Source organism: Chrysochloris asiatica, unplaced genomic scaffold (assembly GCF_000296735.1).
Source record: "Chrysochloris asiatica unplaced genomic scaffold, ChrAsi1.0 scaffold00012, whole genome shotgun sequence".
NCBI lineage: Eukaryota > Metazoa > Chordata > Mammalia > Afrosoricida > Chrysochloridae > Chrysochloris > Chrysochloris asiatica.
The window spans coordinates 31,329,738-31,343,205 of record NW_006408530.1 but is presented as its reverse complement, the minus strand read 5'-3'; the positions used below and the strand labels follow the sequence as shown (position 1 = coordinate 31,343,205).

The 13,468-nt window shown below is 37.2% G+C and overlaps 1 protein-coding gene across 1 annotated transcript in view; it reads right to left on the bottom strand.

The window, feature by feature from the left end:
* MCM6 (minichromosome maintenance complex component 6) overlaps positions 1 to 13,468 on the bottom strand; it is a 53,891-nt gene that overhangs the window by 10,953 nt on the left and 29,470 nt on the right. Inside the window, exons 9-13 of the mRNA XM_006834576.1 lie at positions 10,812 to 10,953; positions 9,213 to 9,320; positions 8,025 to 8,180; positions 6,230 to 6,358; positions 4,380 to 4,541 (exon numbers count right to left, since the gene is read on the bottom strand). Coding sequence (XP_006834639.1) covers positions 4,380 to 4,541; positions 6,230 to 6,358; positions 8,025 to 8,180; positions 9,213 to 9,320; positions 10,812 to 10,953 — 697 coding nt within the window. The remainder of the gene's footprint in view (positions 1 to 4,379; positions 4,542 to 6,229; positions 6,359 to 8,024; positions 8,181 to 9,212; positions 9,321 to 10,811; positions 10,954 to 13,468) is intronic.

Genomic DNA, 13,468 nt, shown 5'->3' with positions numbered 1-13,468 from the left:
GAGCTCTCTGCTATACATCCACCCGATCCGCCATCTTGTTTGTTCTCCAAGTTTTAAGTTCAAACCCACCAGCTGCTCCTCAGGAACCATATACTCTATGGCACTAAACAACAATAGCTAATTATGTTGAGCATCTTTTTCATGTGCCTACTGGCCATTTGTCTATCTTCTTTGGAGAAATGTCTAGTTAAGTCGTAATTTACCCATTTTTACTCTAGATTGTCTTTTTGACAAGTTGTAAGAGTTCTTTATGGAGCATGGTGGTTCTACAAGATAAGCACTGGACTCTGAACCATAAGGTCTGTGTTCCAAACTCATTGGCCGCTTTACGGGAGAAAGATGAGACTTTGTGCTCCCGCAAAAATTTAAAGCCTCGAAAACCCTATACAGGGTTGCTATGAGTTGGAACCAAGTTGTCGGTACTAACAACAAGAAGAATTCTTTATATACTCTAGAAATTAAACCTTTGTGAAATACATGATTTGCAAATATTTTTCCCATTCTGTAGGTTATTTTTAATCACTTTATTATCCATTGGTGTACAAAAATTTAAAATTTTTAAGTTTCATTTATCTACTTTGTCCTTTTTGCTTGTATTTTTGCTGTCTCCCTCTTAATTTTTAAAAATATAATCATTAAATAAATATATATTCTGTTCCTAGTAGATGTTGTTGTTAAGTGTTTTCAAGTTGGTTCCAACTCATAGCGATACTGTATAGGGTTTCCTAGGAGTGGCTGGTGGGTTAGAATAGCTAACCTTGAGGTAAGCAGTCCAGTGCTTATCCTACAGTGCCATACCAGGACTCCCATCAGATTAGCAGCAGTGGAAATATAGCTCTTACTCATCTCTTATTCCACCAAGATGTATAATAAGTGTTAGGTAACTCAGAGAAGATCAAATAATGTAGTGTGAAAGAACTTTTATGAATATTGATGCACCCATGAAAGAAAGGTCAGGTGATTTACTGTATCAGAAGCCAAAATCCTAGGGATCATGATCACAGTAGTCTGATCCTTTTTGCCAAGGGGTTGTCATGAGTCAGGGGCAGGCACAAAGCTAACAGAGAATTGTATAACGTATTAAAAACCCCAACACAACAAAATTCCACAAATCAATCAAAAGTGATAAAAGTGTTGATTTATGTCAAAACAGTGGTAACTTCTGGAAGGGAGTAAAGACTGAGAAGGGCACAAGGGAACTTTCTTGAACTGGGTACGTCAGACATGAATATGTAAAAAGCCACTGTAGATTTTCTGTATGTAAATTACCCCTGAACCATATTATTGAAAATTGATATACATCAACCATTAAGTCAAATAAACCACCACTCAATTGTCAGTCTGTGGTGGCTTGTGTGTTGCTGTGATTCTGGAAGCTATGTCACCAGTATTTTAAATACCAGCAGGGTCACCCACAATGGACTGGTTTCAGATGAGCTTCCAGACCAAGTCAGACTAGGAAGGAGAGACGGGCTACTTCTGAATATTTACTCTTATGAGTAGCAGTGGAACACTGTCAGCATGAGATTCTTGAATACTAAAACATGAAGAACAGCACCAGAATACTGTCAGACACAGTGCCAGAATATGAGCCCCTCAGGTTGGAAGGCACTCAAAATGCTACTGGGGCAGCGCTCCCTCCTCAAGCAGAGTTGACCGTGATGATATAAATTGAATAAAGCCCAAAGGACCTTCCTTTCTTGATGGAGCACAACTCAAACTGAAGAGAAACAGCTGTAAATATCCATTAATAATCAAATCATAGAATGTATAAAGTATGAGTCTAGGAAATTAGAAATCATGAAATGAAACACATAAATATCACTATCTTCAGCATTAATGAGCTGAAATGGACTGGTACTGGCCATTCTGGATAAAAAAATCACATGGTTTAACACACTAGGAATGAAAAATGAAGAGGAATGGCACTGCATTCATCATCAAAAAGAACTACCAAGATCTGTCTTAAAGTACAACACTGTATCCATACCCCTACAAGAAAGACTAGTTAATATCACTATTATTCAAATTTATGCACCAACCACTAAAACCAGTGATGATGAAATTGAAGAATTCTACCAACTTCTTCAGTGTGAAATTGACCAAACATGCAATCAAGATATGTTGATAATTATGGTGACTGGAATACAAAGGTTGGAAACAAAGAGGAAGGATAAGTATTCGGAAAAAGAAGGCCTTGGTGATAGAAGTGATGCTGGAGATCAAATTTTGACTTCTTTGCTGCAGTCCAGTGCTTATCCTTCAGCACCACACCAGTAAACCTGATGAAAGACAGCCTTAATCTGAAAGGCAGCCTTAATTTAAAAGAACTAGTGTGAAATGTGGAGTCCTGGTGTGGCACTGTGGGTTAATGTACTAGACTGCAAAGTCGCTTGAACCACAAGGTCAGTGGTTCAAGCACACCAGCCTTGCCTTGAAAACCCTATAAAGGGCCGCTATGGGTCAGAACCAACTCAACGGCACTTAACAATGACAATTTAATCTGTATGCTGAGCAAATAATCTGAGAAGTTGGATTATATGAAGAACATGGCATCAGGATTGGAGGAGGACTCATTAATAACCTGCGATAGGCAGATGATGCAACCTTACTTGTTGAAAGCAAAGAGGACTTAAAATTCTCACCAATGGACCAATAAATAACATAATAAACAGAGAAAAAAACTGAAGTTGTCAAAGACTTCATTTTGCTTGGATCAACCATCAACACTCATAGAAGCAGCAGCCAAGAAATCAAAAAAATGTACTGCATTAGGCAAATCTGCTGCACAAGACCTCTTTAAAGTGCTGAAGAGCAATGATGTCAGTTTGAGAACTAAGGTATGCCTGACCCAAGTCATGGTATTTTCAATAACTTCAAATGCATGCCAAAGTGAGGAAGGAAAACTGTAGAAAAACTGATGTGTTTGAATTATGGAGTTGGAGGTTAAAAGTACCATGGACTGACAAAAGAATAAACAGACTGGTGTTGGAAGTACAGCCAGAGTGCTCCTTGGAAGAGAGAATGGCCAGACTTTGCCTCTCATACTTTGGACATATGGTCAGGAACGATGAGTCACTGGAGAAGGATTATCATGGTTGACAAATAGGAGGGTTGGAGGAAGACCCCCAATGAGATGGATTGGTACAGTGGCAGCAGCAATGGACTCAAGCACAGCAATGATTGTGAGGTTGGCCCAGGACTGGGCAGTGTTTCATTCTATTGTGAACAGCGCTGCTGCTATGAGTTTGATACCTTCTCGATGGCACCTAACAACATGTCAAATAAAATCTTACACTGAATGTGACATATAAATGTAGGTGTAATGGTTAGGGTTGTGATTCAGCTGGACTAGGCCATAATTTCCAGAGGTTTAGCAATTGAGATGTGCTTATTCCCATGGTGATGAAACCGAATACAGGCATAGTTATTGATGATGAGCAGTTATGAGCAGCCAATCAGTTGAAGGGATGCTTCCTTGGGGGTGTTGCCTGCTCCTAATAAAATGGACACATGGTAGGGACTCTCGCTCTCTCTTCCACTAGGGACCTGGGATTCTCTACTATTGTAAGATAATAAACATCTCTATATATACATATTTGTTTCACTCATATTGTTTCTCTAGAAAAACCGGCCAAAGTCACTAGGTAAAACCAAATTTGCTTTGGCTTAAGAGCCCTTCCAGAGTGTCTCTCCTTTTATTCCCTCACTCCCCACAGAGATAGAGCTATACCATCTTGAGATGGAGAGTTCCTTTGGAAGCCAGAGGTCATGATATCATGTCTGTATCCCCAGACCAGACATCTAGCACACAGTAGGGTCTGAATAAACTTTTCATGAATGAATGTTATTCATGGTAACTCACTTCTCTATGCACTCTAAATCTACCACAAATTATCTCAAGATAATGAATCTAATGACTACATTCAAACAGTTGAAACAACTTTCTTTTTTTGACCACATAACATATTTTGACAAAACACATCTATACTGAATATTATACTGAATACTGAAGAGCTAGGTACTTTCACCAAGGAAAGAGCTCAAAAGCCCTCCTGAGGATTTATGCCAAAGCCAGTCAGGGGGATATAGAGAAAGTTATCAGCTGCTAACAATTCTGACTCAAAAGTGACTCCATGTATGTCAAAATTGCTCCAGAAGGGTTTTAATGGTGGATTTTTTGAAAGCATATCACCAGGCCTTTTTCTTACAACCTTCTTAAAGGGAGAAATAACCAGGATCCTACAAGTAGTCAATAGTTATGTAAAAATAAATTTCCAACAAATGCTAGTATGTCCCACACTAAAGATGAGAACCTGCCTATAAGCCAACACATTAATTTCTCTTGTTTTCTCATCATGTTAAAGTATCTCTGGTACCTCGTCACAGCAGTGCATCCGGGCCATAGCTTCGGAGAGCCGGATCATGCTTTCCAGTTGTCGCACTGTAATCCTCCATGATGATTTGGTTACGCCAGAACCATCCCTCTGGCGGAGGCGCTTATACTGCTCCACAATGAAGTCCTCTGACTCTTTAGAAATCTGTTTTGGAACATAACTGAAGTTAGAGAAGCATTTCCACTTGTTAAGTTACTGTTTAAATGAAGAGATCCATCTTAACCTTCTGAGCAAATAAGAGCTCAGTTAAACAAAAGTTTGATAGTATTCTAGGTGGACTTTTTATTGAACGAAGTTTACAGAACAGATCATCAGTTCTACATTCAACAAATCATATACTTTGTGTCATTACGATGTCAGCAATTCCTTAGGCAGAGACATTTTGAAGAACTAAACTTAGGCAAGAAGGTCAAAACTTTAAACCAGTGACAATGAACGACTACGAAATGTCATTTGAAAGAAATAAATACTAAGGAGGCCAATTAATTCTATGTATTAATTTTATGAATATGAAAACAGCAAGCTTAATATTAAGCAAATGACCATTTCTAAAAGAAGCTTCACAAGGAAGCAATGGAATAGGATGTCATGCTTTTTATACCTCAGGATATTAAAAACCTCATTAAACAAAGTCATGATTGGGAGCGAAGGAAAGTCAACATATACAAGGGGGTTCCAAAACTCTCCTGGAAAAAATGGAATGAAAAGACAATGGACGGGGAGGAGGGGGAAGCGTAGGGGGCAGGTTTCTGGGATATACCCTTTGGGTGGTTGATGATGCATGGAGGGGATTGGAACCATGGCAGTGAGATGATATACAATGGAATAAATGTAAAACTAAAGTTCTCCCATGTAAACTATCATATAATTAATTCACAATAAAACATAAAAAAAAAGACAATGGAAAAATTTCCCTATTATCTTTTAATTCCATTTTTCTATGAAAGTTTTGAAGCCACCTCCCCCCGCCTCCCCCCCCATGTGCCAGCTTCTTCAGGAAGCTTTTTATTTGTTGAGTAACAGCAACAGTCTTAAGGTCCTCAATTTTTCAGCAGGATGAACCCCATACACTAAGGGAGTATAGAAGACCACAAAGGAGCCAGTATATAGTCAAGGAGAACATCTGTCTCTTCACAAAGAAGGACCCAGAGGAGTAACTAACTTTCTAGGACACTGAGAGTCACCCCTAGTATCATGGATAAAGTGGTGGTGACAGATAATTTAAATCTAAGGATGATGCCTAATATTCAAGTCAGACAATAAAGTAATCATCTCAGGCAGAATTAAAAAACAAAAACAAAACAAAAAACCAACAAAATTTTTCTTAGCGCTGTATTTTAGGAAAATACTAAAGAACAAAACAGATACATTATGGAAATTTACTTTACAGAATTTTCAGGTAAGTATTCTGGAGCCAGTACAGATATCGTCCAATGAACTATATCAGCTACTGAATAACAGTAATACACATTCATCACAATGACCTAGAGGAATATAAGCTCTTCCTCAAAGGAAGGTTCAAGAACATTCAGTTGACCATTAAGGCATCTATACAAAGCTTCAAAATTCTCAGAAATAATAGGTGAAGTAAAACGGGCATTTATTCAATTATCCAAAACTCTTCAAAAAAGACTTTTCAAATTAGTGTCCAACAAGTAAAATAAATGCAATTATTCAGGAGTTTAAAAACAATTTCCTTCTCTCAACCTCTCTGATAAACAAATAGCTGTTCAAATAGTTTCAAAATTCAAAATACATCAAAAATGCAAGTAGAGGTCCAATTAATTTTTATAATGTATTACGCCCTACCCCAGTAGGAAAACGCACATTACCTTAGGTTTAAACTGTCTTGCAAAGAGAAGATACCTCCTGATATCATCAAGGGAATAGACACGATCAATAGAATCCTCAATTCTTGAATGCAAGTCGACTATTCGCCTGGCAATAGCATAATCTGTAACCTAATTCAAAACAAGAAAATCACTTAACTAGTCATAGAAAAATCTACTCTAGACTCTCCCAAGCAATAAGAAATAATGTGCAGCTAAAAACGAATACTAATCTACCACTGAAGAAAGGACTGTTGTTAAATGCCTTTGAGTCAGTTCTGCCTCATAGCGAACCTATATAGGGTTTCCAAGGAGGCTGGTGAGTTTGAGCCACGATCTTGTGGTTCAAACTGACCCTATGGCCCAGTGCTTTATCCCACAGCACTACACCAGGACTTTGAATAAAGTATTAAGGGGGATACACCAATTTCTAAGTCTGCTAATAGCTTGATTTAAAAAAAAAAACAGAAAAACAATATACATACTTTCACCCCACTCCAAGAATATTTCTGAAGGAAATGACAGCAGTAATTAACATTTTACAGCTGTTGTTAAGTGCTATTTAGTTACCTCCAGTGCTTTATCCCACAGTGGCACATCAAGACTCCAAGGACTGTTTACTTAAAGTGTGCCCAGAATTATTAGCTCATGTCATTCTCACAAAATCCTTACTGTTGTTGTTAATTGCTGTTGAGTTGGTTCCAACCCACAGTGACCCTGTATAGGGTTTTCGAGGAGTGACTGGTGAGCTTGAACTGCCAACCTACCAGTTTAAACTGATCTAGCTAATATTACCATCCCCATTTTACAAAGAAGCAAATTGAGGCCCAGACAGGCTAACTAATTTGTCTTAAGGTCACAGTTCTAATAGTGGAGCCAGGCTTTGAACAGACTAACATCAGAGTCTATGCTATTAACAACTACATTCTATTGCTACTCATGAATACATAAAGAGAAACACCCTAGAATTATTATGTTGCTATTGTTAAAGTGCCACTGAGTTGGTTCCAACTCAGCAACCCTGTAGAGTATCCAAGGAGTGGCTTTTTCATTGAAAAAGAAAAACAAACTGAAAGTATAAAACTCTACTCTCAAATGTTTCAGACAGAAAATGTGTAGACACCTAGAAAAAGACTAAAAGCAAATGTGGCAAAATGTTACTAGGTGAGTCAAATAAAATACACATGGGTGTTCTATGCACTATTCTATTTCTTGCAGCTTTTCTGTTAAGTCTGAAATTATTAGTTTTTTCCTTTTTTTTTAGCTATTGAGAGCTTCACTGTTAAGATATGTGTATTTTATCCAATGTAACGCAGAGACTCCCATACTCAGCAACAAACACAGTCTATATTGCAGTAGTTCCTATAGATCCTTATTTTGTAGAACTCTGCAGTGTTGATACATATTTATATCTAAGCAGAAATAACTCTAATAAGAACATGTTGGAATGTTAAGTAAATCCATAAATTTTCTCTGCTAAGTTTTTCAAGCTCACTGGAAAAAAAAATTATTATATAAAGTTAGAATTAACTACAATTTGTTTCTTTTTTTTAGGAGAATTAAACAGTAACAAAGACAAATAACTTGATTTTCCTCAACACAAATAAGGAGAAGCAGCACTTTAAATGACTTTGTACTGTTTAATAAATTCTCACACAATTCTGTGTCCCCAAGAGAAATGAAAGGTCAGCATAGATATGCACACAGGCTCTTTAGCAGTGTTATCTCCCTGTCATGCCAATGAATTTCTCAAATAGGAAATAAAAAGGTAGGTAAAGAGTACAGCTCAGGTGGTTACCTCATTGCATTCATCCACAAGTATAAAGAAGAGGTCAAATCGGGACATGATAGGAGCTGACAAATTTATATTCTGTTTCAAAGATTTTGACCTGTCATAGTGTCCACCCACTGGGTTTGCTGCTGCCAAAATAGATGTTCTGGCATTCAGTGTAGCCTGACCAAAAAGAAATGATTAGAACAAGTTTAAAAAGACATCTGGATTAGCCAGCAAGTATATGACAAAATGATCAATCTCACTCAGAATTAGCTAAATGGAAACCAAAGTATTACGTAACTACTGGGCCATCAAAATGAAAGTATGATAATATACAGTGCAGTAAACAGGCATTCACATTACGCCAGCAAGTCTTTGCTAGGAATTATCTTCCAGCTACATACAGAAATATACATTTTCAAGGATGTTATGGCCACACTTTTTAAGACACTGTACACTAGAAATGATTCAAATGTCTCTAAAGGAGCCTAATGAGCCAAATGGAAGTACATAAAATTGAATAAGGTGAAGTAATGAAAAGTCAAAAGTTGTTCTAAATGTGCTGATCCAGAAAAACTGTTAAATTAAAATTACTCACTTCCATCGAGTCAATTGCAACTCATAGTGACCTTGTAAAGAGTTTCTGAGGCTGTAAATCTTTATGGGAGCAGAAAGTCTCATCTTTCTCCCATAGAGCAGCTGGTGAGTTTGTAGTGCCGACTTTACGGTTACCTGATAATTCAGTTCTTATCCTACAGTGCCACCAGAGCTCCTTTAAGGAAGTTCAATGAGCAAGAAGTAAAATCATGTGTGTATATCACACATATTTATATAGAAGATATTTCTGAAATAAACAGACACTCTCTGGGTATCTACTAAGCTGGGATCATTGGGGAAGGTTTTCTTTTTTTTTAATCAATCTTTGGTTATTTTTGCAACAGTTGGAAACATCACTTATCAAAGAATAAAGAAGTTTAAACACAGATATTTTGAAACATAAAATGCTAAAAATTTTACCAGTACTTCCTATACTTTCTGTCACAGTAACACATGTAAATATCACAATGACTAGTATCTATAGTTTGGGTTACTAATTCTCAGGGCTGTAGTTTCTTCCATTTGAATGAGCAACATTACATGGATTTTGTTGTGCAGGTGAACTCTCTTGCTACATTAATCTTCTAAGGTTGGAATACAGGAGGACACCCATACCTTTACTCCTGCTTTAGTGATGGAGATGGTCTGTTGCTCCATAGCTTCATGAATAGCAACTTGATCCCTTATGTCCATCTTATCAAATTCATCGATACAACACACACCCTGAAAGCAAACAGATCTAGCATAAAGACACTATTTTTTTTTTTTCAGATTTACAATGGAAATGAGGTAAATACACAAAGCTTTCTCCCCCTGAGAAACTTTCTATTCTCTAAACAACTGAAGAATTCCTAATTCCTTCTAGTGAGTCAAGAAAGTTCAACAGATATCAGAGACAGGAAGACCAGTATTTATTTAAGCAATTGATAATCAAGTTATTAAGATAGTTGACTTAAATGTCTTTAATGATGACTTCAACCTCTACTAGTAGCTCTGTACTGATGAAAGCAATCTGCCTAATATCGCAGAAAGACTATACAAGTAAATGAATTGCTAATGGATTCTCATCTGAAAATGATCCTAGCACAAGTTTTTCTCACAGTGATTCTCCAGTCTTGGTAAGATGTTCTTTAACCAAGCCAGCACATACCGTTCTCTATGGATTCTGTTTGGGCTGGTTAAGGTAATTCTAATTTGGTGAATGGCCCCCTCTGATACCATTCGTCTTTCCAGTATCCTTTTAACCTGCGGCCATGGGTGGCTTCCTGATCTACTTTTCTTCAGTGACAGCAAATAGCAGTGAATGGGACCAGGAGTGGGTGGACAGAGTCCTGCTGCATAGGTCATGTCATCTCCCTCAAAGAGCCTCATGAAATTTTTTTCTTTCAATTTTATTTATTTTGTTGTTGAGAACATACATAGCAAAACATATGCTAATTCAACAGTTTCTGCACGGACAGCTTGGTGACATGGGACACTGATTATATTCTTTGAGTGTGCAACCATTCTCGCTCTCTTTTTCAGAGTTGTTCTTCCCTCATTAACATAAACTCACTGCCTGAGAGGGGTCTGACTAATCCCTGAAGTTGCGCCTGTCAATTTGATCCCATAAAAGATAGTTCTTAAAACAACATAATGCTCAAGACAGACCTTTTTCACTAGTTACACCAAATTATTATTTGGTTTTAAGATGACTTCAGGGTATATTTTGGTTTAATGTTTAAAGATTGTTTCAGGGGAGCCCCACACATTTCTGATACTTGTTAAACTGAGACCTAAACTAAAAATATGAATAATTACTGTACTCCTACTCAGCTTTAGACTCTTGTATAAACTTCAGTGCCAAGTTATTCTGGGCCAATGATTTTGGGTGAAAAGGTAAAGGCAGAACATAATGAAGAATATAAACATGTATACATACAATGTGTCTCACATACAACTAGCAGATCTATGTCAGATACATATAAATGCTAAAAAGTACTGTTTCACTTTTCACAATTTAGTCTAAAAAGTAAGATACTGTTGCCACATGCTTCCAGGGCAAGGAAGAGAAAGTGGTATTGACAATCCCAGTGAAAAATTTACATTAGTACAACTATGAATACACCTTACTACAGGATGATTTTAAAGAACACATCTTTTTAAGAGACATGCAAAGACTTTTACTGATGTATTTATTTATTTTTAATATCCAACAATTTAAAATATTCTTACATTATCAGCCAACATCAAAGCTCCAGCCTCAATGACAAACTCATGAGATTCTTCATCTCTTACAACAGCTGCTGTTAAGCCAGCAGCGCTGGAGGCTTTCCCACTGGTGTAGACAGCTCTGGGACTGAACTCTTCCACGTGCCTGTTTAAGGTTATCAGATAAACACTCATTAATATGTGACTTCTCCAGGAGTATCAGCTGGCAAAGGCTGTGTCAGCCTCACTTACACATCAGAAGAAGAGAACGGTCACTAACAAGGGCTCATGTAGGGTTACATGAGAAATGAGTTGGTGGAAGACCACGTGTACAACTCACCTATCACTCACTAAGAAGAGTCCTAACATGGAGAGGCATTAGCAAAAGCAATTCATAAATACAGAGATGCCAGAGATTGAATGGACAAAAACCTGAACAGAAATACTTATCTCCTTAGGCCTTGAAAATGGATTTAAATTCATTCTTGTCAAATGATGATTATTAATATACGACAGAAACGGCAATTTTAAAATGAGCCAAAAGAAACTGTTTAGCAATAAGCAGCATCTATTAGTAAGGTCTTGCAATTAAAGCATAAAACAAAATTGGAGTTGTGATTCATCCCAGAAACACAGGCTTGATTTAACTGCTGAAAACAAATAATTTTAACATATGAATACAGTTGAAAGCCAGAATCCATGTAAGGCAGAAACCTTTCAGAAAAGGAAAACCTGCTTGCTTTCCACTATAACAAGTGATAGAAAAATGTTAAGACTTGTTAAGTGCTGCAGAGTTGATTCTGACTCATAGCGACCCTGTATAGAATTTCTAAGGCTTTACATCTTTGTGGAGTGACTGGTGGACTCCAATCACCAACCTTGTGGTTTGCAGTCCAGTGCTTATCATATGGAGCCTCTGTGCACCTCAATGGCAAGACTACATACACCCTGTCAAAAATGGAGAACTTTCAAGACCCAGAAAAATGAGGAGTTCCTGCCAAGTTACAGGTCTCACATGTTTCATTGTAAATGACAAGACCCACATGACTACCAAGAGATGAAGAAAAAGCATTACACAAAATCCAATGTCCTCTTATGATAAATACACACACATATATTTAAAAAACCTTCGAGATCTACCAAAAAAAGCTACTAGAACTCAAAGTGAATTTACTTGTAGGATACAAGTTTAATGTACAAAGCTTAGCTGCACTTCTATATACTAACGATGAATACTTAGAAATAGACCTAAACAAACATAACACCCACACAAAAGGAACCTCCATTTAAAGTAGTGTCCAAAGCCACTTTAGGAATAAATTTACAATTTACCAAGAAATAGGTTGAGCTTGTAAAATAAACACTGAAACTGAAGTAAACTTAAATAAATAAGACTGTGTTCCATGTTCATTGATTAAATGACTCAATAGTATCAAGATGGCAATTCTCTGCAAGTTCATCTACAGATTTAAAGCAGTCCCAAGCAGAGTCTTATGCTTTCTTGGAGAAGAAACTGAGAACATGATTCCACTTATAACAGTATCAAAAATGATAAAATATTTAGGAATAAATTTAACAAATACAAAACTTACACTACAAACTGATTTAAAAATTCACGTGCAAATTTCAAGAAACTAAAAATTGCCAAACAATCTGGAAAGAGAAGAACAAAGAGAGCTAACACTATGACTTCAAAATTAATCAGAGTTGGTACAAGATGGTGGAGTAAGCAGATGTACTGAGTGGACTCTCTGAAACAAAGAAACGGGAGAACAACTGAAATAGATACAGAAAGGTGGTCCTGGAACCCTGAGCTTTGGAAGACAGGACAGAAAGGCGGACTGGGTGCTGACTGGAATTGGAAGCTGAACAGAGCAGTGAGAGAGAAGAAAAACAGGCGGACTATCAGCTGGCGTGGAGCAGTATGGCCATTTTGAACTTTTACAACCAACTGCCAATACAGCATCCTGTGTACACAGGGTCAAGCTGTAGGAGGGAGATAAGAGGGGTGTGATCCTCCCTTGTTCTCTTGCCCACCTAGTAGCTGGGGTGTGGCCAGTCCCACCATCACCAACACAGGGAATGGTGGTACCCCTGTTGCTCAGCTTCTGCCTGGGATTATCCCGGTATGTGAATCTGCCCTGAACTATACTACACCAACTATCACCCAAGAACTGTGTTCACACTTCTTTTCAATCTCTATCATATCCACCAGGAGACAAGTCCTGAGGACACCAACATAGAATCATCAATTAAATATAAACACAATGACATCACAATGTCTGAGAAAACACAATTTCAGCTTACACAAAGAAATAAGTCAAACTGCCTTAAACAAGTGACCAAAATATAGTCAGAAAATAAAACAGAAATGGAATCAGAACCACCTGATAAGGAATTTAAAAGAATTCTATTTAGGTACCATCAACGAATCGAAGAAATTGATGATATCAAGATTTCAGAAAAACAATATTAGAACTGATAATTAAAAATGGAAATTTGGGAACTATACAAAAATAGCAATTTGAAAGCCAAAAGATTAGTACTATGACTTCAGAAATATGTAATACATTAAAGGGGCAAACTAGAATTGAATTTAGAAATCCAGAGAAAGCCAAAGAATTTATGTTGGACACACTATCAAAAGGAATAAGCTAAATGTGATTAGAATTCCAGAACAC